Raw genomic sequence first — 26,739 nt, 5'->3', positions numbered from 1 at the left:
CTCGTCATCAAGGGGCGTGTCCCACCCCGGAGGGGCGTGTCTCGTCGGGTAACGGGACGGCAGCGGAGGACGAGGCGTCTGTACTTCCTCAGGTCGGGGGCTGCGCTTCGTATCTTGGGACGATAACAGAATTAGAAGTAAGTTTTGCGTGTCTTTTCATACGAAATGACGCGCTGATTTCTAAGCGGAGTGAAGTAAACACTACCGTGTTGTTATAGTCCACAGACAGCGCTGTGTCGAGATTTGTAGTTCTCCTGTAGTCAACTACTTGCGATAAAGAAACCAACACAAGACTCCGGGATGCAGAAAGAAGAGTCGGGACCGCCGAGTGGCTCCCAGGAGACCAAGGTACCCAAGGACGTCCAGAGTAAAGCGGGCGGCGGTGCAGAGATCATGCAGGCTGCGGCCGCCCCGCCGGGCATCCAGGCCGTCGACGTGCTGTGGACCTTCGGGAAGTGCCTGGGCGCCCTGCTGCCCGTGTACCTGGCCGGGTACTACCGCTTCAGCACCAGCTTCCTGGTGTTCGGCATGATGATCTACACGGGCTGGAAGCACGCCCGGGAGGCCAAGGAGGCTCGGCACCGCTCGGCCGTGGAGCTGTTCGACAACGAGCAGGAGCACACCTCCAAGAGAGTCGCCAAGAGCAAGAGAGACCTGCCCGCCTGGGTAAGATAAGATGACCCCCCGTAGCCTCACAATCAGGCAACATCCACATGTTCAAACGGGAGGTGACCCAACTATAGTTAATATGAAGTGTAACATAATTAAAATAAAATACATATCCGTGGAGTTTCACCAATCATCTCCCTTCCAGGGAAAGGCAAACCTTAATGAGGTATGAACTTAACCACAATAGAATACTTTATTCTCCTACTTCAGTAAGGATCAGTCATTGATCCCGTGATAAAGGACTTGATTCTGTCCTCAGTGTGGGTCTTTATCGGGACCTCTTGAGTCGATGTAAGACGGAAGTCTGAGTAGTATTCAAACTACAATGCATTTCAGGGACCTAAGCACACCACTGTTATTTATATCCTGCGAGAGTCCTGCCGCACCCAAAAGGTGGTTCCTGTGGTCCATTCAGTAGCATTATGATGTAGACACCACCTGACGAAGTGCCAAGGATAGGGATGCTAGTTTAAATCCCTCCGGGCTTGTCTCCACTATATTGTCCAATGTAAACACACCCCTCCTCGTGCTGCAACACATACACTGAAAGGTTAAATAAGTCATCGATGTTTGAGGTTGTTCTTCTATACTTCCCGTAGTGTATTCTGGACGTTTTGTGATGATTTCATCTTTGCTCATCTAGACACAGGAAATAAAGCAAGTCACTGTTTGGCAAAGCCCCTGGGATCGCATATAAACCCAAGGAAGTGAATTCCACTATAATTGTCAGTCCTACAAAAACAAAACAACTCTGTTTGTATCATGGAGAGGTGACAGAGCAAAACACTGTTATCGGCCCTCCATCTCTACTGCAACCATGTTCAGCATGTTTTCACCATATTTTCACCATTTATTCACCATGTGTTCACCGTGTATGTATTCACCATGTATTCACCGTGAATGTATTCACCATGTATTCACTGTGTATTCATCATGCATTCACTATGTATTCACAATGTATTCACCATGTATTCATCATGTATTCATCATGTATTCACCATGTATTCACTGTGTATTCAATCATCATGTATTCACCATGTATTCATCATGTATTCATCCTGTATTCAACATGATTCACTGCTGCCGCTTCTTAACACGCTCTGTGCTTCTCTGCAGGTCAACTTTCCAGATGTGGAAAAGGTGGAATGGCTTAATAAGGTAATTCCTTTTAAAATAGCAGCTGTTTTCCTGATTAAAGAGTGGTGTGTGTGTGTGTGTGTGCGTGTGTGTGTGTGTGTGTGTGTGTGTGTGTGTGTGTGTGTGTGTGTGTGTGTGTGTGTGTGTGTGTGTGTGTGTCTGTGTGTGTGTGTGTGTCTGTTAAGCAAATAGCTTCTGTTAGCTGAAATATGTGTGTGTGTGTGTGTGTTTATGTGCGTGTGTTTGTTAAGCTAATAGCTTCTGTTAGCTGAAATATGTGTGCGTGTGTGTGTGTGTGTGTGTGTGTGTGCGTGGATGCGTGCGCTAAGCTAATAGCTTCTGCTAGCTGGAATATGGTCGCACATCTTCTGACGGTGTCATGTTCCAGCCTGGCCACGCCCCCACCGCTGTATCCACTCAGTCTGCTGCAGAGAGCGGGCCGGGAGCCAACCGCTCAACATTTCCATCTCATCCCACACTAATTTACAGAAAGGGAGGGGGAGGGGGGGGGGGGGGGGGGGGGGTAGGACTTCCCAAATGCTGTTACCCAATCGAATCACTCCTGGATAAAATTGTTGTTTTGTCCAGCTCAAAGTAGGCCGGTAAGAATAGCGCTCCTCGTCCACATCAGATATTAAGATGCCCCCTCTAATCCCAGCATGTGACGGGACGTGACCCAGAGCCACACAGAGCAGGGTTTGAGTCCCATGTCCTGCAGCAGGAGCCGAGCGGCGGGGCTGTGTCTGAGCAGCAGCAGGCGGTGATGACTCACGCCCTGAGCACGCTGGGCTCCAACCCACTGTGGCTGATGCCCCTTTTTTTTTCTTTTCTTTTCCTTTCTGAAACCGGGTCATACAAGTACAGGAGCAGAGGGCTGCTGCTTTCAGAGCAACAGGCCCCCGGAGGCCGTTAGAGATCAGGGGTGTTTCCATAGGAACAGGGACGTTTGGGAAGCCCCGCCCCTGGGGGTGGGGGGGGGGGGGGGGGGGGGGGGGGGTGGAGTCGGAACCGGGCCCAGGGTGCAGGGGGTATATTTACGGGCAGACAGCTGAGGGGAAGTACCAGGCTACAGCTGCCCATGTACCACTTTAGTGCCTGTGTGGGGGAGTGTGTGTGTGTTTGTCTGAATGTGTGCGGATGTGTGTGTGTGTTAATATTTGCGCAGTTGTTACAACAACGCTCTGCCGATGCAACGGCTCTCCCCTGAGCCGGAAGGCTGAGTGCTGCTGGGATCTGGGTGGTACTGACTCTGTGCCCCCCCCCCCCCCGACTCTGTGCCCCCCCCCCCGACTATGTGCCCCCCCGTCCCAGGTGCTGCAGCAGGTGTGGCCGTTCGTGGGCCAGTACCTGGAGAAGCTGCTGCAGGAGACCATCGCCCCGTCCATCAGGGGCTCCAGCTCCCACCTGCAGACGCTCAGCTTCACCAAGGTGGACTTCGGGGACAAGGTGGGGGGCCGGCGCAGCGAGAGCCGGCTACTGCGTCACGTGGATGTGCACGCACATGCACGTGCACAATCATGCACAGACACGCGCACAGAAACTGCACACACAGACGCACACACACTTTTGCTAACGCACACATGCACACCTGCACCGCACTCTTTTATCGATTTATGTCAAAAGTCTTAATTGAGGTATACTCACACACACACACACACACACACACACACACACACACACACACACACACACACGCAAAAACACACACACACACACACACACACGCACGCACACAGACACAAACCCACTTGCTTACTTCCAGACACACACACACACATACACACACACACACACACACACACACACACACACACACACACACACACACACACACACACACACACACTCTTGCTTACTCACATGCACACACATATACTAACCCTAACGCACACTACTAGACCAACCGGGTGTGACGCTCTCTCTGTCGCCCTGCAGCCCATGAAGGTGGTGGGCATCAAGGCTCACACGGAGAACGACCGCGGACAGGTCCTGCTGGACCTCTACATCAGGTCAGCCCCCCCCCCCCCCCCGTCGTCACACCCCTTCCACCTGCTGCTGCCCCTAAGCGTTGGGTTGTTGGTTTGAATCTCCGTTTCATCCTCAGCTATGTGGGCGACGTGGAGATCGACGTGGAAGTGAAGCGGTACTTCTGCAAAGCGGGCGTGAAGGGCATCCAGGTATCCGTGTGTGAAGTGCCGAGCACAGGAGGAAGGTTTAGAAGTAATCGCTTCCCGTTCCTGTTGTGTTTGAACTTGGCACGGACCTCACTGTACCTCTCTCCCCCTCAGCTGCACGGCATGATGAGGGTGATCCTGGAGCCTCTGATTGGAGACGTGCCAATAGTGGGTGCGGTCACCATGTTCTTCATCCGCAGGCCGGTGCGTCCGTCTTATCTCCCCTCCCTCCTCCATTGTATCTCCTATCCGTCCTCCTTCTCATCTCCTATCCCTCGCCCTTCTTAGGCCTAAAAAAAAAATTGTTCGGTTCCGGTTTCCGACCGACCCTGTCAATTTATGTGCAACCCAAATTATTTTATAAAAAAAAAAAAAAGGTTTTGATGCAAACTATAATTACGCTCTTCATTCTGTACAAGGATGAGGGCATTCTCTCGTTTTTAAATGAGAACAACCTACCTATCGTTCACTGCCGCTGGAAAAAAAAATAAAATAAATTCCCTACCTACCCATGACCTCAACTGACAAAAAACAGGAACCAAAATCTTTTTTTTTTTAGGCCTTATCTCCTCCCTTCTTCACTCAATCTCCCTCCTACACTCTCTACCCAATTCTAATTCCTTATATGGGCGCGCTCATAAATCTGACCCTGAATGTTTTTCTTCTTATGTGCCGATGCAGAAACTGGTCATCAACTGGACCGGTCTGACCAACCTATTGGATATTCCTGGACTCAAGTAAGCTCTGCTGCCAGACAGATCCAGCGCCATTATGAGTCAGGCCTGCCAGAGATGGATCACCCATGTCTACCCATAGTGCTTGTTCATCGTGACTTCGCATCGCATTGACCGCCTCCATTTAGGAAGTGTAGGAGCACGGAGATGTTAACGGTGGTAAGGGGGCCGGGGCGTTGTTTAGTAATTAATCATGGATTGATTAGTTATTAACGGGGAGACATTGTGGTGTACGGAACTGCCGAGGTGATTCTCATGTGAGATAGGGTAAAAAAAAAGCTTGGATTAGCCTAGGTTACAGTATGTTAAGGTTTTCAGGATTTTACAGTACTTAAACTACCTTGAGTACTCTCAAAACGGCGAAATATCAGGAACAAAAAAAACAAACCGATAAATCCCATGATGCATTCTGACGCACAAGCCCTCCATACATCTGCAGCTGATGAATCCCATGTTCATCAAGAGATCTGACCAATGGCCACACGAGCAGTAACCTGAGGCCTCCTCCCACAGCGTCATGTCTGACAGCATGATCATGGACGCCATCGCCGCCTTCCTGGTCCTGCCCAACAGGCTCACGGTGCCGCTGGTCCCGGACCTCCACGTGGCCGAGCTGCGGTCTCCCCTGCCCAGGGTAGGACCTCTTACTGCCCCCTCTTACTGCCCCCATCCCTCCTGTCGGCCCGGGTGCTGAACCGGCTGTCCCCCCTACACCTCTGTCTCCCAGGGCGTGGTCCGCATCCACCTGGTGGAGGCCGACGACCTGCCCGCCAAGGACAACTTCATGAAGGGGGTGATGTCGGGCATGTCGGACCCCTACGCCCTGCTCAGGGTGGGCCCCCAGACCTTCACCTCCAAGCACGTGGACAACACCGTCTGTCCCAAGTGGGGCGAGATATACGAGGTGGGTACGCGCATAGGTAGAACTGGTGACATGGTCTCTCTCTCTCTCTCTCTCTCTCTCTCTCTCTCTCTCTCTCTCTCTCTCTCTCTCTCTCTCTCTCTCTCTCTCTCTTTATATCTCCCTGTTTCTTTCTCCCTCTCTCTCTCTCTCTCTCTCTCTCTCTCTGTCTCTCTCTCTCTCTCTTTATATCTCCCTGTTTCTTTCTCCCTCTCTCTCTCTCTCTCTCTTTCTCTCTCTCTCTCGCTCTCTCTCTCTCCCTCCCCCTCTCCCTCTCCCTCTCCATCTCCCTGTTTCTCTCTCTCTCTCTCTCTCTCTCTCTCTCTCTCTCTCTCTCTCTCTCTCTCTCTCTCTCTCTCTCTCTCCGTGTTTCAATAGAACATAGCCTTTGTGTTTACATGGAGTAGCTTCATATCATATTTCATTGTCCTGGGTTCCGCCGTCTGGGGTTCTGGGGTGTCTTCCATCTGTGTGTGTGTGTGTGTGTGTGTGTGTGTGTGTGTGTGTGTGTGTGTGTGTGTGTGTGTGTGTGTGTGTGTGTGTGTGTGTGTGTGTGTGTGTGTGTGATACATCAGGTCTTAGTCCATGAGGTTCCTGGCCAGGAGTTGGAGTTGGAGGTTTATGACAAAGACACCGACCAGGATGACTTCCTGGGCAGGTACACATGAGTACAGTGTTATATACTGCATTACAATGTGTATACAAGTAGTACAATGTTATATACATGTACTACAATGTTATATACGGTAGTACAATGTTATTTACATGGATTACAATGTTATATACATGTAGTACAATGTTATATACATGTAGTACAATGTTATAAACATGTACTACAATGTTATAAACATGTACTACAATGTTATATACTTTAGTACATTGTTATATACATGAGTACAATGTTATATACATGTAGTACGTTATGTACATGCAGTAAAACGTTTCATGCATGCAGTACAGCCTTTCATTCATGCAGTACAAGGTCTCTCACCCATTGTGTCCTCCACGGTCCACCTCCATCGTTCACCTCCTTTAACCTCCCAAAGCCTCAGAGTCTCAGAAGCGCGGTTCATCAACCTCAATCAAACCTGAGAGCTGAAGTGACCCCAACGTACTCACAGACTTCCTGTTGCGTTCAGAACGTTTAACGTGATCTTAACGGCGTCTTTAATGCCCTTCCTTCAGGGCGAAGCTGGACCTGGGCATCGTGAAGAAATCCATAGTGGTGGACGACGTGAGTTAAGGCTCTTCGCGCTGCAGGATAATTGTTATCGACCGGCGGTTAGAGGTGTGCGTGTGAGTGACCCTCTTCTTCTCCTCTCCCAAGTGGTTCTCCCTGAAAGACACGCCGTCTGGACGCGTCCATCTGAGGTTGGAGTGGCTGACCCTGCTGCCCTCCACGGACCGTCTGGAGCAGGTGAGAACCCTCCTGATAGCCGCTGATCAGTTAGTGCTCTGAACCCTGCCAAATAGACATAAACACCGGCTGCACTTTGTGCTGCCGGAAGTCTCCGACTGCATCGCTGTGGCTGTTTCCTGTGAGTCAGAGAGGCCTACCCTAAACATGGTGGATAATTACTCTTCGCATTAGACCGGCGGCCCAAAACCGTTTTCAGTGCGTGACCCCATTTCTAGCTCTAAGTCTAGCTCGCTTTGTTAGCGAAGCCGAACTTCTATGCATCTGCCTCCACATATTGTTTTGAACTAATCAGCATCTGTGGATAATATCGACGTCCCAGTGAACTCCACTCGCATCGCTCTTATACAAACTAATTAGTTGTAGTTTGCTCGTGGCCCTGAATCATTAGTCAGTCCGTTCCTATATACAGGACGTCTATGAGACCTGTTCAATGAGCAATGGTTTGCTGAAATAGAGCAACAGAGATCTACAGCGTATGTCAGCAATCTCCTGCGACCCCATCTGCATATCAGCGGACCCCAAGTGGGACCCGACTCCCAAGTTTGGGAACCACCTCATAAGAAAAAATCACCCGTCATGCATTCTCTTGAGGTGTTTATCCAATGAGCCGGAGCTTGTGATTGCCCTGTGGCAGAGAACCATCCACAATAGCATTATGATTCCAGGTTATACCACATCACATCCCATCTGCAGCATGTTCACCCTGCACTCTGCCCCCCCCAGGTCCTAAAGAGGAACGAGACCGTGATCAGCAAGACCGCCGACCCCCCCTCAGCCGCCATCTTGGTTGTGTATCTGGACAAGGCGGAGTCACTTCCCGTGAGTCACATTGTATTATTGTCCCTCCCTCTGCCCTCGTTTTCTCCCTCTCCCCTGCCACAGCTCAGTGCCACTTCCTGCCTGTGGCCGGGGTGGGGGGGGGGGGGGGTGGGACCAACCGCCATCTGTTTGACATTCCGCAACGCTGTTGACTAAATAAGACTCGGCAGGTCGTTGCTATGCAACTTAGTCTCGGTCAGCGGTGATCTGTGTGGTCCTGGCTCCATTTCTACAGTTCCCTGTTATCTGGTTTATGGATACACACATAAAGGATTCTTTCTCTTACTTTGGACTTACACACATAAATGAAACACCCAGAACAGTATCAACGGCAAAGGAAGGAGATACATTTTTTTCATGAAAATATTTTTTATTGGCATCTAGGCTTGTTGCCAGAGCCGTACACTGAGACCGCTTCCTTCCTGTTCTTTCTCTCTCCTGCAAGCCGCCCTGATGCGTGAGGTCTTATGATTATGACTGAGAACACACCAGTAGCTAACACTAGCTGGTGTTGTTTACCTGAAGCCACTGACAGGGCCTCTGATACATGGAGGAGTAGGAGGGGGCTAGGCCTTTCGCTCCAGGAGGCCAGACCTACATTCACACTAAATTTACATTTACATGTACCAGATGCTTTTACCCACAGCGACTTACACCAAGTACATTCGTCAGAAAGAAGAGAAACAACAATATATCGCTGTCGGTACAGTAAGGAAGATCATAGAACCAAGTGCCAAGCACTAACAGTCACTAGGTTAACCCATTCCCCGTATGCAACAAATAAATCTAGAATAAGATGCTACACGTTGCTAAGTGCTATTTTTAAATGCAAGGACGTACAACACACAATAAGTGCGTACATTAAGTGTGGACCTACATTGGAATGGCTGTTTTAAAAACCAACAGAAGCACTGAGAGTCTCCCGCGCTGAGCAGACGTTGAGGTTGTAGTGTGTGTGTGTGTTGCAGATGAAGAAAGGCAACAAGGAGCCGAACCCCATGGTGCAGCTGTCTGTACGAGACCTCACCAGGGAGAGCAAGGTCGGTCCTACTCCATTAACAAACCTTCAGGAAATGCCTGCGTCCTCCTCGCTGACATCACACCCTGTCCCACCTGTAGATCTGTTACACCACCGAGAACCCCCAGTGGGAAGAGGCCTTCACCTTCTTCATCCAGGACCCCCAGAAACAGGACATCGACATCCAGGTACCCACAGAGAAGACGGAGAACACACATGCATACTTAATGCCTTGTTTGTTCATTGTTTTTTGAGACTTGCCCCAGCTGTGACCACTTTTAAAACCAGACTGAAGACTTTTATTTTTGCTTTAGATTTCTGCTAAATCTTAAATACATTGCACTTTCTGCAATGCATTTTTTTTTACTTTGCCTTTGTTCACTTTACTTATCTATTTTATTTTTTAATTTCATTTTATCGTTTGAGGATGTTGTAATGTTTTAGCACTCTGAGTCAGCCTCGTGTATGAAAAGTGCTACATAAATAAAGGTGCCTTGCCTTGCCTCATTCGTCCGGATCGCTGACCTCTGATTGGACGGTGCCCTCTTTCCCCGCCCCCCTCAGGTGAAGGACGGGGACCGCGTGCAGACCCTGGGCCGCCTGAACCTACCCCTGTCCCGCCTTCTGTCCAGCCCCAGCCTGACCCTGGACCAGTGGTTCCAGCTGGACGGCTCCGGCCCCGCCAGCCGCATCTACATCAAGACCGTCCTCAGGGTACCGTGACCCCCTGTAGCCTACCTCCCCCATACAGCGCTATCAGGGTACCCTACCTCCTCCATACAGAGCTATCAGGGTACCCTACCCCCCATACAGAGCTATCAGGGTACCCTACCCCCCATACAGAGCTATCAGGGTACCCTACCTCCTCCATACAGAGCTATCAGGGTACCCTACCCCCCATACAGCGCCATCAGGGTACCCTACCTCCTCCATACAGAGCTATCAGGGTACCCTACCCCCCATACAGAGCTATCAGGGTACCCTACCCCCCCCATACAGAGCTATCCGGGTACCCTACCTCCTCCATACAGAGCTATCAGGGTACCCTACCTCCTCCATACAGAGCTATCAGGGTACCCTACCCCCCATACAGAGCTATCAGGGTACCCTACCCCCCCCATACAGAGCTATCCGGGTACCCTACCTCCTCCATACAGAGCTATCAGGGTACCCTACCTCCTCCATACAGAGCTATCAGGGTACCCTACCCCCCATACAGAGCTATCAGGGTACCCTACCTCCTCCATACAGAGCTATCAGGGTACCCTACCTCCTCCATACAGAGCTATCAGGGTACCCTACCTCCTCCATACAGAGCATCAGGGTACCCTACCCCCCATACAGAGCATCAGGGTACCCTACCCCCCATACAGAGCTATCCGGGTACCCTACCCCCACAAAGGGCTGGCCTTCAACAGCTGATCAGTGATCAGTCATGGGTTTGAGTCAGGGAACAGTCACTCCTGATAGAGAGCTGGCCTTCTGCAGCATGTGTTTCAACCATCGCACATCAGCTGAGGAGTTAGGGCTCTTCATTTGGAAACACGTATGGTGCATGTTTGTTTTATAATTTCCACATCGCTCGACATCTAGTTTTGGAAGATTAATGTTTAACTATGAATGGACTGATTTTGAAATATTAACTCTTTTGATATTATATATTTGAGCCATTTGAATGGGATTCTGCTCATAGCTTCCTTCTGGGCGAGGTGCCACCCTCCTAAAACACCTTAAAGACTAACCAGGCTGTAAGATATTACCCTGGGCGTTCTCTGCAGGAACAAAAGATCATCACAGTTTCTGTTCCTGATCGGGGCAGCTTGGTGCCAAGTGATGACTCACAGTTATAGTTTATGGAGATCTGGTGAAGGTTTAAATCCGCCATCAGGGACCTCCATTCATCACGTCCTCCTCTGGGTGCACCAGGTGCTGTGGCTGGATGAGGAGCACGTCTCCGCTGACGTGTCCTCCACCGTGGCGGGGAGCCAGGCCGAGACCCTGCCCCAGCAGAGCACACCCCATCCCAGCTTCGCCACCGAGGTAACGACCCGGAAGGACCCGTTCTGGTGGAACCCAGACCCTGGAAGTCCTGTGGGCTCAGGGTCTGCGGTTCATTTACATTTGCATGAGGCTTTTACCCAAAGCGACTTACAATAAGTACATTTGTCAGAAAAAAGAGAAACAATAATCTATAGCTGTCGGTACAGTAAGGATGTTCATAGAAAGCAAAGCACTAACAATCACTAGGTTAGCCCATGCCCCGTATCCAACAAAGATAGCTAGGATAAGGTGTTACACAATGCTTAGTACTATTCAGTTTTTCTAAGTGCAAGAACGTACAACATAAAATAAATACATGATAGTGGTGTGAAGGGGTGGGGGGGGGGGTAAGGGGGGAGTCTATGCAGAGTCTAGGTGAACTCTGAATAAGTGAGTCTTGAGTCTTTGCGGAAGCTGGTGAGCGACTCCCCGTTCCGTCGGCAGGGAGCTCGTTCCACCACTGCGGTGCCAAAACAGAGAAGAGCTGTGGCTTTGATTGGTTCCTTCTCTAAACAAGACCGGCCACTGGGACCAGGAAGTTCCCCTCCCAGCGCTAACGCCTGTCCGAGTGGAACGACCAGGGCCGTCGGACTGCGGGGACACAGGGGACAGTTGTGGGGGGGCCCAAGGCAGAGGGGGGGCCCATGACCAAAAAAAAAAAAAAAACATTTTTTTTTTATCTTACCTCCCCCCCCCCCCCCCCCGTCAACAATCGCACAACCCCCCCCCCCCCCCCCCTATACTATAGGGGCCCAGGATTTGGTGCTACGGCCCTGGGAACGACCACATGGTTCTTCTCCAGTGGAGCTCATTTGCACGGGGCCACTTTACATGAGTTTTACATGGATTTGTTTGTGTCTCCCCAGGGCGTGCTCCGGATCGGCCTGCTGGCGGGGCAGAACCTGGTCCCCAAGGACAACATGATGGGAGGCATGGTGAAGGGCAAGAGCGACCCCTACGTCAAGGTCAACGTAGGGGGGGAGACCTTCACCAGCCAGGTGGTCAAGGCCAACCTCAACCCCACCTGGAACGAGATGTACCAGGTACAGCGGAGAGTTCACACCGACCGACCTCTGAGCCAATCAGAGGGCTCACACCAACCTCTGGGCCACTCAGAGGGCTCACACCAACCTCTGGGCCAATCAGAGGCCTCACACCAACCTCTGGGCCACTCAGAGGGCTCACACCAACCTCTGGGCCAATCAGGGCTCACGTCACGCCGCTTCCGGCATGACTCGTCCTGTCTGCTCCTCTGATTGGCTGGTTCCGTGTCTGGTTCTGAGTGTCTGGTTGTGTTCCCCCAGGTGGTTCTGACCCAGCTGGCCGGCCAGGATCTCCATGTGGAGATATTTGATAAAGACATGGACATGAAGGACGACTTCATGGGCAGGTGGGTTCTCCTTCAGTAGAACGTAGGCTGAGGCCCGGTTCTCCTTCAGTAGAACGTAGGCTGAGGGCCGGTTCTCCTTCAGTAGAACGAAGGCTTAGGGACGGTTCTCCTTCAGTAGAACGAAGGCTGAGGGCCGGTTCTCCTTCAGTAGAACGAAGGCTTAGGGACGGTTCTCCTTCAGTAGAACGTAGGCTGAGGGCCGGTTCTCCTTCAGTAGAACGAAGGCTTAGGGACGGTTCTCCTTCAGTAGAACGTAGGCTGAGGGCCGGTTCTCCTTCAGTAGAACGAAGGCTGAGGGACGGTTCTCCTTCAGTAGAACGTAGGCTGAGGGCCGGTTCTCCTTCAGTAGAACGAAGGCTTAGGGACGGTTCTCCTTCAGTAGAACGAAGGCTGAGGGCCGGTTCTCCTTCAGTAGAACGTAGGCCCAGCTGACTAAAGATCAGCCAGGAACCCGGTTCGAAGATGACCCCTCTGCAATTAGCAAAGTCAAATATGAGAAGGGACGTTCTGTAACATGGTGTACTTTATTAATCACAGCATAAGTGCGTGTATACAGGTATATACAGAGTATATATGCGAATATCAGACAATACTCAATAGCACCACTGATCTGACCCTTGACCCCTGTGGTGCAGGCTGAAGATCAGCATGAAGGACATCGTTGCTGCGCAGTACACCGACCAGGTGAGCTCCTGTTGGACGATCGTGACACAGCATCACACAGTTCTATGTTCTATACATCTATAGATATCTCTTAATATATATATAGTTGATAGCAGACTCAGGGCTTCTGAGTCTATTATATAGATATTTAATGTAACATATATCTATCTATAGATATAGATATAGATATATATTCAGTTTAAGCTGACTCATTGCTCCTGTCATCCCAGCGGTACGGTTGTTCCTAAGTATAGGTCACCCCTTCAACACCTGAAATAATTTGATAAATGCTGTAATAGAGGTCAATAAAACGTCTGAGGGAATAATGGTGGTCCAATATAAATATCCAGCCACTAGAGAGCTGGCTGTGGGGGACGTGGATCGATGTCTTGCTCTCTGTCTTCCCCTCCAGTGGTACACGCTGAACGACGTCAAGTCCGGCCGGGTCCACCTCACGCTGGAGTGGGTTCCCACGGCAACGGAACCGGACCGCCTGGACCAGGTAGGGGGGGGGGTCAAGTCAAGGGTGGACCAGGTAGAGGGGGTCAGGGTCCAGGTGTGATGAGATGCGGGGGGACGGACGGAGGGGATCCAGGTGCCCTGACTCCTCTGCTACATTAACATGCACATTCGGGGCGTTCAGCAGACGCTTTTATCCAAAGCGACTTACCATAAGTACATTTGTCAGAAGAAAGAGAAACGTACAATATAGCGCTGTCGGTACAGTAAGGATATACAACAAAGATAGCTAGGATACGATGCTACACAATGCTAAGTACTATTTTTGAGTGCCAGGATGTACAACATACAATAAGTGTGTACATTAAATGTTAGAACATACAATGTACAATAAGTGCGTACATTAAGTGCCAGGACGTACAACATACAATAAGTGCGTGAGATGGATGTGGGGGGGGGTGTTAAGGGGGGGGGGGGGGGGGGGGGGGGGGGTGTTAAGGGGGGGAGGCTGTGAGGAGCGTCTAGGTGAACTCTCAACAAGTGAAGCTGGTGAGCGACTCTGCGGCGGTCCTGACAACAGTAGGGAGCTCGTTCCACCGCTGCGGTGCCAAAACAGAGAAGAGTTGTGACTCAGGTGACGGACCCTTACCCTCGTTCTCCTCCTTCAGGTTCTGCAGTTCAACTCCAAGCAGGCGTTCCAGAACAAGGCGGTGCCCTCCTCAGCCCTGCTGTTCGTCTACGTGGAACAGGCGCACGGCCTGCCTGTGAGTCCTGCTCTGTTATGAACAGACTGGTGCCTGCTTGTCTTGACGCCATTGTTAAATACTACTATGAACACACACTCTGTGACCGCAAAACGATTCAGCACTAATGCCCCCGGCAATCCCAAAGTATGCTCGCCTGTGTTGCTTGGCAACCATTTTTGCCGTCTTGCGGAACTTTGTTATTCTCTCCAACTTGTCAAACAGCCCGTGGATCAGAGGGACATCAGGAGGGAAGGTCATGAGGATGTTTACGATCACATGATTGAAATGAGCTTTGGCTCCGAGGCAGTTGTCTGAACATTTGATACTCTCGGCTTTGTGTGCACTGTGAGGCTGTGTGTTCAATGAGGTATGGTAAACGTTGGGTCGTTTTGGCTCCACGCAGCTCAAGAAGAGCGGGAAGGAGCCCAAGGTGGGGGCGGAGATCGTCTTGGGGAAGTCCTCCCACAAAACCACCGTGAGTGCTTTGTGACGCCCTCAAAACGATGCCCAACAAAGGGCAAACCGTTTCCTGTCCACGTTAACCAGGGCGTGTCTGACGCCGTCCTAACTCAACCGTGTTTCGTCTCCAGGTGTGCGAGCGAACCACGGCTCCTAAATGGAACGAGGCGTTTCACTTCCTGGTTCGTGACCCCAGAGAAGATATTCTCGTGGTTAAGGTAAGCGTCCTTCAGCCAGAAGAGAACGCCTCCGTGTTGATACTGTTAAACGTGCTGTGCTGTGAGCTAATCCTCTAACGTACACCCTCTTACTCTGCTGATCTGGGGTCAGCTCTAAGAGAAGGTGTTTATACTGTTAAACCTTCTGTGCTGTGAGTTAACCCTCTCCTCTCCCCCTGCTGATCTGGGGTCAGCTCTAAGAGAAGGTGTTTATACTGTTAAACCTTCATTGCTGTGAGTTAACCCTCTCCTCTCCCCCTGCTGATCTGGGGTCAGCTCTAAGAGAAGGTGTTTATACTGTTACACAGGCTAAGCTGTTAGCTAACCCTCTCCCCCTGCTGGTCTCGGATCAGCTGTCCCACAGCTGGGCTCTGGCCATGGGCTCCCTGGTGGTGCCAGTGAGGGAGCTGCTGTCTGAACCACAGCTGGTCCTGGACCAGTGGTTCCACCTGGACGGAGCCTCACCTGAGAGCCAGGTGCTGCTGAGGGCGGAGCTTAAGGCAAGCACATTTCTTTATTGTTGTTGTTGTTGTTGTTGTTGTTGTGGTTGTTGTTGTCCTCCCACCAGTCCTTGTTTCCATTTTCCAGTTTCCATTTACTGTTCCTGTTCCTAATGCGCTCACATATTTAAATATGATTAATTATTAAACAACGATAACATCCAATAGGGAACACTCTTGTGATGTGACGGGTGTGTCTGTCTGCAGGTGTTGATACCCTCTAAGTGCCCGGGTGGGGGTGTCCAGACCAAGCCAGCGTCCGGGTCAGACCCCTCCAGGACTAAGGAGAGCATGGTGGAGGACCACCTGCTCAGGTGAGACCGGCAGCACGCCCCTCACAACAACAACAACAACAACAACAACAACAACAACAACAACAACAACAACACCAAGAGGAGTCCGTCGTCCATCAGAGCGGTGGGCTGTAACCCTCCCTCTGTTGTGGTTCCTCTCCAGGTCGAGTTCTGTGGACACGCCCCCTCTGGAGAGCGCTGCGGTGCCGGCCTCTGAGGTCCCGGGGGGCCGTGGCTCCGAGGTAGCAGCTGAGGTAGCCGCCGCTGTGTCCCATCAGGAGGAGGAAGAGGAGGAGGAGGAGGAGGAGGAGGAGGACGCTCCTCCCCCCGGCCCTCCCCACACCTCCCCAGACCACGTCTTCGGCAGCGAGGTGAGAGCGCTGCGGATGAGCCAGCGTTAAGTCATGCGGACAGAATGCTGCATTTATTAAATATTAAGTTCAAAGCGTTAACCCCCCCATAGTGTTTTTGCATCACACCGTCACAATGCATCGACCGCCGCCTTTCTGGGAGCAAAGGAGCACTGGAATGCTAGTTATTGTGTCCGAAGTTATGTTTCTTTGGTCTTGGTTTAGTCATTATTCGTCACGTGATTTTGGGGAGACCTTATTGTGTTTATAACTGCTGCAGCGTTTTTCATGCTAGAAGCGGCTAATCAATGTTTGAGCCCTTTCAATGTGGCGAAGTACGTCACCAAAACAACCCATGATGCATTCTGATTTACAAACTCTATTTATCCACTATCCCCTGGCGTGCGTTGACAGTCGTGCACTTCCATGTTGTGGCCTGCAGGGGGTGCTGAGGCTGCACCTGCTGGAGGCGCAGAGCCTGGTTGCCAAAGACAACCTGATGGGGGGCTTGAGGAAGGGCAAGAGTGACCCCTACGCCAAGGTCACGGTCGGAGAGCACGCCTTCAAGAGTCACGTGGTCAAGGAGAACCTGAACCCCACTTGGAACGAGATGTACGAGGTGAGGAGCACGGCCACAGTCACAGCGCAGTCCGCTGGTCTGACCCACCACTGACATGTCAATCAGATGTACATTTACATTCAGGGCGTCTAGAAGACGCTTTTATCTGAAGCGACTTACAAGTCCATTTGTCAGGTTAACCCATACTCCGTTTGCAACAAAGATAGCTAGGATGAGATGCTACACAACTGAGTCATTTTTTTTGTGTTTTTGAGTGCCAGGGAGCACAACATACAATAAGGGCGTGAGAAGGGGTGGGAGGGGGTGGCAAGGCAGCGTCTAGGTAGCTTATAGGCGAACTCTGAACAAGAGAGTCTTGAGTCCTTTGCGGAGGCTGGTGAGTGACTGTCTCGAGATGTGGTGGACGTACCTCATGGTGTGGTGGCTCTGGGTCTCCTCCAGGTTGTGATGAGGCCTCAGGCTGGGCTGGAGGTGAAGGTGGAGCTGTACGATAAGGACATGGACAAAGATGACTTCCTGGGCAGGTGAGAGGACCGATGGGGTGAAGGCGGTGGGGTTAGACAGCAGACACAGAGCCTGAGGTCATACAAACATAATCTCATCTCTGAGGTCTTTAAGCATGACTGAAATCTATGAACAAAACTGTAGGTTGTAAAATGATTCGGTCAAAGTTTAGGCAAGTAGAGTTCATATCTCTGCACACGACTTCATGTTGTTGGATTAGCAGCAGGTTAGTTGTTGTTGGATTAGCAGCGGGTTAGTTAAGGGTAACTAGGCTAAGCCCTGAATAGTGTGCTACTTTTCTTTGTCTCCAGATTGAATGTCAGCCTGGCAGACATCATCCAATCACAGTGCACCGACCAGGTGAGCTCTCCACACTAGACTCATCCTTACCGCCACAGGTCAGAGGTCATCCTCACTGACTGGTTTCTACTCCTGTCATTCCCAGTGGCACCCACTGGAGGACGTGAAGTCCGGCCGGGTCCGGTTGGTCATGGAGTGGGTCCCCATGGTGTCCCAGAACACCAGCCTGGACCAGGTCAGTGAAAGATAATCCTCCTCCCTCAGGCTGGTGGTGAGGTCTCTCTCTCTCTCAGCGTCCTGACCTTTGACCTCTGTCCTCATGTGATGCCTTGCCCAAGGTGCTGCAGCAGAGGTCGCTCCAGTCCTACCAGAACCAGACCGTCCCGACGGCAGCGCTGCTCTTCCTGTATCTGGAGAGAGGCCACTCGCTGCCCGTGAGTCACGCCCCACTGAGACACGCCCCACGGAGACACGCCCCTTTGAGACACGCCCCTTTGAGACTCGCCCCTCTGAGCCACGCCCCCCTGAGACACGCCCCTTTGAGGCACGCCCCTTTGAGACACGCCCCTCGGAGACAGGCCCCTTTAAGAAACGCCCCTCGAGACACGCCCCTCTGAGGCACGCCCCTCTGGGTCACGCCCCTAAGTCGCGCCCCTCTAAGTCACGCCCCTTTGGGTTGCGCTGTGTTGTGTGGGGTTGTGTTGCGTTGCGTTGCGTTGTGTTGTTAAGCATTGCGTTGTGTTTCCAGTTGAAGAAGAGCGGGAAGGAGCCCAAGGCCGCAGCAGAACTGGTCCTGGGTCAGACCACCCACAAAACCAAGGTACCAGTCAGCCCTACACCCTGATGGAGTCCAGTACAACGCCGCCCACTATGCTGAACACCCTTCAGAATACAGATATATCATACACAAACACATATATATATTTAAACCAATAAACCTATACAAATATAAATAAAACCCACCTTTTCAAGATTGCTTTCACCATGTAGCCTCTTTCATTCTCTCCCCTCTTTTCTCTTTATCTATTCCTAGTTTTAACTTCCTATTTTAGTTTTCTATTTAATTATATTCTATCTTTCTATTGCATTTTTATTTGATCTTTTTAATTATATATGTTCTTATTCAATGATGAGTCTAATTTATTATCATTATATATATACGTATATATATATAAATATATATTAATGACGGTCTGCTCCGTGTGAAGGTGTGCGCTCGCTCCAAGTCCCCCGAGTGGAGAGAGGCCTTCTTCTTCCCCGTCCAGGAGCCCAGAGAGGAGATGCTCATCGTGAAGGTGTGAATCAAGCACTCGTTCATATATCAGTCAGCGTACACAGACGCCTCCACCCTCTTCTCATCCCCCCCCCCCCTGTGCCCCCCCATCAGCTGTCCAGTGCCTGGGACCAGCCCATGGGGTCCCTGGTGCTCCCAGTCAGAGACCTGCTGTCTGAACCAGAGCTGGTCCTGGACCAGTGGTTCCCCCTGGACGGAGCCTCACCTGAGAGCCAGGTGCTGCTGAGGGCGGAGCTTAAGGTGAGGACACACCCACATCCCAACACAGGCTTCAGTAAAGTCTTCCTGTTGTGATATCGGACTAGGGGACATGAATATGTAAAGATCATGTCGGTACACGGATGCTCAAATGATATGATTATGGTTGCTATGCCAACGTTCATAACAACCATATGGTTTCTCCTCACTGATGAGCTAATTCAATTCCTATTTCAACATCTGCAGATCCTCCAGTCCCAGATGACCAGCGTTCCCCAGGCAACAGGGACGGTCCCTGAAGTCGAGGAGGTCCCGGCCACCGCTGGTCACCATGGTGACCGGTCGATGGAGGAGGAGAGAGGCTGGGAGGTGCCAGCTCAGGAGTGGGTGCCCCGCTGTCAGACTCAGTGCTCAGACCATGCGGGCTTCAGGGTGACGGCTGCGTGACTCTGACTCTGTGTGTGTTTTCCAACTAGGAGGGTTCCAGTGACCAGCCAGGAAGCGGAGGAGAGAGAACCTGTGACCGTGGATACCAGAGAAGAAGAGACAACTGTCGGTGAAGATTATTCCATTGCTCCCGTAAGTTTGGGGCGACAGTGCATAATGGTTAATGTTGTCTGCATGAAAATAAGTTACATACCTTTAATATATACTAATGCTCTACCCCAGGAGTTGGAGGAGCCACTAGAGGAAGAGAGGCAAGTAGAGGAAGAGAGGCAAGTAGAGGAAGAGAGGCCAGTAGAGGAAGAGAGGCCAGTAGAGGAAGAGAGGCCAGTAGAGGAAGAGAGGCAAGTAGAGGAAGAGAGGCAAGCCGAGGAAGAGAGGCCAGTAGAGGAAGAGAGGCCGACCTCTGAGTCCTTCTCCCCAGTGAGGAAAGAGCTTCAACCAGAGAGGTGAGCTCTAGACATTCATCCACCCAACATTTGTGTTCTCTAACTATCCATAAATCAGCTTGCATTCATGAAACTACACCCGATTAATCTTTATAGAAACGGGTTGATCACCTGTATGTCAGGAGGACATCAATGCTCTCTGTAACGTTACCGACTGTCGTTACCTCCAGATCTGGCCTAGATAATCTGGCCCAAGCCACAGTGACCGGCCTTCCCCCAGACCTGGTCCCAACCCTGGTCCCCGAGGAGTCCAGCCCGGCTGTGGTCCTCCAGCCTCACTCCAACCCCCCTCAGGACTTTGCCACCAACGTGGGTCTGGTTCTGATCCACGCAGACGATCAGACCGTTGTTCAGAGTTGTGTGTCCTCATGAGGGGAGGGAAGGCGTTGGCGTGGGATGTAGAAGCAGCCTTTATCTGGGTGCCATTCTACTCACTGTACCTCCAGTGCCAGGGGTGATGAAGGGAGATAGATTAGAGGGGTTCTTCCCTTTCCACTAAAGAGCTGACAGGAAATGGTGCCAAAACACAGAAATACGAGAACGTTCTATTAGAGTACAATGAGCAAGACATTACTAAGTTATGCTATGTCGCTATTAACCTTGATACATCTCATGATATAAATATATATAGGATGACTGGCTGGGCGTAATGTGATTCTCGTCCAGCAGGGGGTGCTGAGGCTGCACCTGCTGGAGGCCGCGAGCTTGGTTGCCAAGGACAACCTGATGGGGGGCATGAGGAAGGGCAAGAGTGACCCCTACGTGAAGGTCACCGTCGGAGAGCACGCCTTCAAGAGTCACGTGGTCAAGGAGAACCTGAACCCCACCTGGAACGAGATGTACGAGGTGAGTAGTAGACTGGAGGGCTGGGTATAGAGGTGGGGGGTCCGAGCGGTCTGTTGTCTCTGTGGTCAGTATGGGGGTCTGGGCGTAGAGGTAGGAGGGTCCGAGCGGTCTGTTGTCTCTGTGGTCAGTATGGGCGTCGCTACAGCCTCTTTGTGTCTTGCTACAGGTGGTGCTGAGTTCCCAGGCCGGCCAGGAGATCCACTTTGAGTCCTACGATAAGGACCTAGACGCCGATGACTTCCTGGGCAGGTTTGTACCGCGGTCATGTGGTCTGTGTGTATGTCTTGTTGTTGTTGTTGTTGTTGTTGTTGTTGTTGTTGTGTTTTTAAAGTTATGCTTCAAAGTCAAAGTGTTGAAAGTCATCAACATTCAACTGGATATATATTACGTTGCTAGGTAAATGTCTTCTTTGAAAGGGTTATAGCCAGCGGTCAGAGCATGGACTTATTGAAAGATTACAGTGTTAACTTCAGGGGTTCTCAAAGTTTTGACAGCTGTGGGCCAATTTAGGAACCCAAAATTTGACTCAGGGCCGCCAAAGGAAAAAAAATCAGGCGGGAAACGCCGTCGGCATCCCAGTGGTGAAAAAAACATTGCACCGTGGACCTCTGGGAGTGAGGTCAAGTGAGGTCTAAATCACGAAACTGAGGTTCATCCTTTCAAAGTAATGAACAGTCGGATTAAAACTAACAAATGTAACAGGATTTAATTGAAAGCTCGATGTCTCCATTGCCTCCTGTTTCAGGTTCAGCGTAATGCTTGATGATGTCATCAGACAGCAGTACATCGACAAGGTCAGTCAATCACGTGACCTCTCTGTCTGTGCTTTTAAGAACCGGATCGTATTTCACCTCTAGGCGTCTCTGTGCTGCGTTACCCGCTGAAGGTCATGACCTCTCTGTTCCTCTTGTCTCAGTGGTACACCCTGAAGGACGTGAAGTCAGGCCGGGTCCATCTGGTGCTGGAATGGGTTCCTACTGCCTCCACCGCCGCCAGACTCCACCAGGTCAGTGCTGCTCTGCTGGACACCAAACACCGCCCAAACTGCTACACCTTTGCTCCGTGAGACCACGGTGCTAAGAGCTAGCTTAGCTTTTGTTTTAGGACAATAATAATGGTAGCCAGTATGCATACAGAACTTTTTTAAAACAAGGTTCACAAAACGCATGAAGAAGAAGAAGAATAAAAACCGAGCTCATAAATACAAACCAGTTCGGTTACTCGACTCCTTACCACTCTTCTTCTTGTCTTGATCCTCTCAGGTGGTGCAGCTCCAGTCCGGACAGACCTTCAGGAACCAGGCGGTTCCCTCCGCCGCTCTGCTGTTCGTCCACGTGGAGCGAGCTCACGCCCTGCCCGTGAGTCTCCCTCGTGTTGCAGGATCATACCATAATCACTCCTCAACCTTCGAAACGCCACCACTCACAACCCGGTGAAAGGGGGAGAGGCACAGGTCACCACGTTGAACCCCGTATTGTCTTGAGCCTGTGTGTTTTATATGGGTGACATTATGCCACCAGGTGTGAGTGTGATCGGGCATTACAAGCCTTCATCTGCCTTTTCCTGTATCTTAGCGACAACACAAGTGGGCGTGTCCACCTAGATGTATGCTGGACAGATCAGTCTACCAGTCTACCCAAGTAGACTGCAGAAAATGTTGCTTATCTGTCCATCATACATCCCGGTGGACACTCCCACTTATGATGTCATTAAGGCAGAGGGAAGGGCGGATCTATAAAGGTCACACTCACACCTGGTGGCCACCTGGTCCACCCCTTTAAGTCTGATCCATAGGGCTCCTACCTAGAAACGGCCAGGCTGTTTCCTAGTGATGTATAGCTCTATGTACTAACAGGATGCTGTTCCGTTGAACCCACAGCATAAGAAGAGCGGGAAGGAGCCCAAAGCCGGAGCAGAGCTGATCCTGGGTCAGACCACCCACAGAACACAGGTCCTTATGTTACTTCACCTTACAAACCATCATGGCGCATCACCTTAGTGCATCCACTGAACAGCCCATTAACCCCCAACCCCTCAACCCCCCCCCCCCCCGTGTGTGAAGGTGTGTGAGCGCAGCTCCGCCCCTCAGTGGGAGGAGTCATTCTTCTTCCTGGTCCGGGACCCGGAGCGCGAGATGCTGATCCTGAAGGTGAGACGCGACCCCCATAGGGTCATGAGTGTGGGATGTTACATTCGGAGCAATGTAGTGTGAATAAATTGACTTTTACCTTCAGGGCATTTAGCCATTACTTTAATCCAAATATTTTACAATAAGTCCATTCGTCCGATGAAAGAGAAACAACAATATCTCGCTTCTGCTACTGTAAGGACGTTCATAGAACCAAATGCCAAGCACCAACCCATGAACCCATTCCCCGTAAACAACAACGAACAACAGAGAGTTCAAATGAGCGCAACCAACGGCAATGCTAAACACACAAGTTCTTAATTTCTGTACTCACCAGCAGCAACAACCTTCTTCAAGACAAATGTAATTAAATTCATGAATATGATGCTATGCAATGGTTTGGTGTTCACCCTCCTAGCTGTCCAGTGCCTGGGACCAGCCCATGGGTTCCCTGGTGCTCCCAGTCAGAGACCTGCTGTCTGAACCACAGCTGGTCCTGGACCAGTGGTTCCCCCTGGACGGAGCCTTACCTGAGAGCCAGGTGCTGCTGAGAGCGGAGCTTAAGGTGAGGAGGAGCTCTAACCCCACTACATGCAGACCTTAACGCCCCGCTTTTATTTTGAAACAAGTCTTCCAGTTCTCTGTCGTGGGCTTCAACAGGTTCTGGATTCCAAGATGGTGGACATGTTGAGCGGTGGCGCGCTGCCTTGCTCGGCAGCGGAGGCGGCGAGGAGCGGCCAGGTGAAGCTGTCCCTCTCCGCCCACGAGGGACGGCTGGTCGTCACCGTCCACGCCTGCAGGTACGGTTCCTTTGCTTTTTCTGCTCGACACAAACCTCATATTCATTCAGTATCTTATCAAGTATTTAGGCCCAATCCCATTTCTACCCCTTACCCCTTCCCCTTACCCCTTCAAAACAAGGGGGAGGGTTAAGGGGAAGGGGTAAGGGGTAGAGATGGGATTGGGCCTAAGGCTTAGTACAAGTCCTGTTCATAGTATCCCATCCAGTTTAAGGGCTTAGTACATGAGGTTGGCGTGTTTAACCTGGGAGATGGTAAAATTGTCATTTTCAAAAGCTTTGATAATTGCGTCATATTCTCATATCATCACACAAGAAGTAGCCCAAATATTGTATACTATAACACAACACAGAAAACAATGATATATAAACAAGCCTTTATGAAGGTCTAGGACCACATCGTTTGAAGTTGACGTTTGGGGTAGGCTAAGCTAACGTTTGGGTTAGGCTAAGCTAACGTTTGGGTTAGCTAACGTTTGGGTGAGGCTAAGCTAACGTTTGTGTTCGGGTAAGCTAGCGGCTGGGTTATACTAAGCTAACGTTTGGGTTAGCTAACGTTTGGGTTAGGCTAAGCTAACGTTTGGGTGAGGCTAAGCTAACGGTTGTGTTAGGGTAAGCTAGTGGCTGGGTTATACTAAGCTAACGTTTGGGTTAGGCTAAGCTAACGCTGGCGTCCTGCTCCCTGCCGGCGTAGGGGTCTGTCGTCTACGGGGAAGGACTCCGTCGACAGCTACGTCTCCCTCATGCTGCTGCCGGACAAGAACAAGGCCACCAAGAGGAAGACAGCGGTGAAGAAGAGGGACCTGAATCCAGAGTTCAACGACAGGTCCGTTCAGCCGCTCATGGAACTTGATTCAACATATTTTACATTCAGGGCATTAGGCAGAAGCTTTTATCCAAAGCGTCTTACAATAAGTACATTTATCAGAAGGATGTTCATAGGACCAACAATTGCTAGGTTAACCCACTCCCCGTATACAAACAAAGACAGCTAGGATAAGATGCTACACGATGCTAAGTAATGTTTTAAAGTGCCATGACGTACAACAAACAATAAGTGTGCAAGAGGTGTGTGTGTGTGGGGGGGGGGGGGTGGGGGGGGTTGAGGGGGGAGGCTATGCAGAATCCAGGTGAACTCTGAACAAGTGATTCAAAGGTTATCTCAGTCCTGTTCCTCTAATGCTGAGGTGGTCCGTGTGTCCGTCTGAAGTTTCGAGTACGGGCTGTCTCTGGACGAGGCCCAGCGCCGGCTTCTCAGCGTCAGCGTTAAGGACAACTCCGCCTCCTTCAGGGGCCGCGACGTGATTGGACAGGTCAGTGTTGGACAGGCTCAGCCGTCACTCAGCCGGTCTCGGTGGATTCACGCTGGCCTAAGTAATCTCTGTGGGGGCACATAGGTACACATGTTGGAATATTGTGTGTCTGGTATCTATCTAATGTCTAATTTGATACCCCCCCCCCTCCCCTCAATCTACAGGCACAGATCGAGCTGGCTCAAGTCAACCTGCTGAAGGGGGTCACTGAGTGGTGTGTTGCGTGCTAGCACATACACACACACACACACACACACACACACACTCCCTACAAACACCGACACCACAAACACAGACACTACTCACTCACACTCACTCACTCTCACACACACATACACACACACACACACACTACAAACAGAGACACTACTCACTCACTCACTCTCACGCACACACACACACACACACACACACACACACGAACACATGTGCACACGCACAGAACATATCACTGACGCTAACCTGGTTAGCGTCAGTGCTACGTTCCCTGGGTTTCTGATCCCGTTCTCTCCCCGTTCCCAGGTTTGATCTGACGGAGGAAGCTGAGTAGTGGATCCAGGTGATGACGTCACACAGATCCCCATGACAACCCCCAGATGCTGCCACTCAGGACGTCCTTCCCCCCGCTCGCCACGTCCTCATGCCGACCGCTGACGTTGAACTTCACACGCGCTTACAGTGTCTAATACTCTGTATCTCTATCGAGACGTACCTGTGGTCATCTACACACGCTTACAGTGTCTATACTCTGTATCTCTATCGAGACGTACCTGTGGTCATCTACACACGCTTACAGTGTCTATACTCTGTAACTCTATCGAGACGTACCTGTGGTCATCTACACACGCTTACGGTGTCTACACTCTTGTGGTTGGAAGTACACTAGTATATCGTTGTACTTAAGAGGAGACTCGGTTTTGGTCAGACATCAAGTCCAGCTGGGTCCAGACCGGCTGCCTGGGGAGAATGTGTGTCCGGCCACTTTGTTGCAACAGCATTTGAGTTCTTATGATGTGATGCAGGGAACAGACAGTCCGTTTCCGTTTTGAGCGATATCGTTTTTATCTTCCAACATGTGTTCATTACAGTATTTTTGTTTCCAGACAGTATTTTGGTTTTGTTACAGTGTTTCAGATGAAGATGATGCTGATGAAGGAAAGGTTACAGAGGTTGGATATTTTAATGTTTTTATATTTCACAATGGTTTGCTTTGATTTGTGGCGTATATACTTACATTTATTTTTTATGTATTTTAAGCTTTTTACTTTTTTAATTTAATTGAAGTCTATATATATTTTTGGTTTTCCTAAGGCGAGATTGTCACCAATGTTTTGCATCGGAAAAAAATAATAAAAAATCTGTTTTTGTTGGATGAAATTGCAAACAGGAAGGATTACTTTTGCGAGTTGTTTGTGAAATAGTTACAATAAACCCTTTGCACACACAGGTATGTCTATTCTCTTTGATTTCAAGCTTGGATTTTAACTGTCGATAGGGGTGTGTGTGTGTGTGTGTGTGTGTGTGTGTGTGTGTGTGTGTGTGTGTGTGTGTGTGTGTGTGTGTGTGTGTGTGTGTGTGTGTGTGTGCAGGGGCGCAACTGCCTACTTTCTGGGGGGTATGCAGACACATAGCAGCCCCCCCCCCCCCCCCCCTCTCTTTGATCTGGGCACAAATTTGACCTAAAGCACACTGATATTGAATCAAAAAAATTATTTTGAGTGCAAAAGGACAGATATCCGGGGTTTTCTTTAGAGGCAGCCTTTCTAAGATGCTCTGTCAGTGTAACATCATACCGTGCTATGAGATCAAGGATACCAAGAATATTTCCATTTCTAGGATTTCCATTTTGTCCCCCTCAGTGGCAGGTTTCTTTCTGCAAGGAAGAATATGCAGT

General features: G+C 50.6%; 1 protein-coding gene across 5 annotated transcripts; it reads left to right on the top strand.

The window, feature by feature from the left end:
- Positions 1–54: 54 nt before the first annotated feature.
- Positions 55–26,291, top strand: esyt1b (extended synaptotagmin-like protein 1b). 5 transcript variants are annotated; one of them, XM_030374395.1, is made up of 52 exons: positions 58–666; positions 1,786–1,827; positions 3,118–3,252; positions 3,742–3,815; positions 3,911–3,983; positions 4,095–4,184; positions 4,662–4,717; positions 5,228–5,348; positions 5,442–5,618; positions 6,191–6,273; positions 6,801–6,849; positions 6,943–7,032; positions 7,759–7,854; positions 8,823–8,894; positions 8,974–9,060; positions 9,437–9,586; positions 10,799–10,912; positions 11,779–11,955; positions 12,217–12,302; positions 12,938–12,986; positions 13,378–13,467; positions 14,093–14,188; positions 14,574–14,645; positions 14,761–14,847; positions 15,201–15,347; positions 15,555–15,661; positions 15,804–16,011; positions 16,433–16,609; positions 17,012–17,094; positions 17,386–17,434; positions 17,520–17,609; positions 17,713–17,808; positions 18,123–18,194; positions 18,583–18,669; positions 18,762–18,908; positions 19,113–19,249; positions 19,343–19,445; positions 19,536–19,759; positions 19,930–20,068; positions 20,429–20,605; positions 20,772–20,854; positions 21,351–21,399; positions 21,522–21,611; positions 21,868–21,963; positions 22,485–22,556; positions 22,668–22,754; positions 23,152–23,298; positions 23,394–23,533; positions 24,227–24,358; positions 24,743–24,845; positions 25,010–25,059; positions 25,368–26,291. In XM_030374395.1, the coding sequence occupies exons 1-52, from the start codon at positions 301–303 to the stop codon at positions 25,393–25,395; spliced, it is 5,652 nt and encodes a 1,883-aa protein (XP_030230255.1). In that variant the 5' UTR covers positions 58–300; the 3' UTR covers positions 25,396–26,291. The 5 variants fall into 5 exon arrangements, with proteins under 5 accessions (XP_030230259.1, XP_030230257.1, XP_030230258.1 ...); XM_030374394.1 differs by having other exon boundaries at positions 20,426–20,605; XM_030374399.1 differs by lacking the exons at positions 19,113–19,249; positions 19,343–19,445; positions 19,536–19,759; ... (7 more) ...; positions 22,668–22,754; positions 23,152–23,298 and having other exon boundaries at positions 55–666.
- Positions 26,292–26,739: the final 448 nt, after the last annotated feature.

The sequence above is a fragment of the Gadus morhua genome, chromosome 13, assembly GCF_902167405.1.
Source record: "Gadus morhua chromosome 13, gadMor3.0, whole genome shotgun sequence".
Lineage (NCBI taxonomy): Eukaryota > Metazoa > Chordata > Actinopteri > Gadiformes > Gadidae > Gadus > Gadus morhua.
Note: the sequence above shows the minus strand (reverse complement) of the source record. Positions and strands in the feature narration are given on the sequence as shown.

Coding starts and splice junctions, on each gene's coding strand:
- esyt1b (XM_030374394.1), top strand. CDS start 301: ATGCAGAAAGAAGAGTCGGGACCGCCGAGTGGCTCCCAGGAGACCAAG. Junction 1,828..3,117: donor AGGTGGAATGGCTTAATAAG/GTAATTCCTTTT, acceptor CCCCCGTCCCAG/GTGCTGCAGCAGGTGTGGCC. Junction 22,557..22,667: donor AGACCACCCACAGAACACAG/GTCCTTATGTTA, acceptor CCGTGTGTGAAG/GTGTGTGAGCGCAGCTCCGC.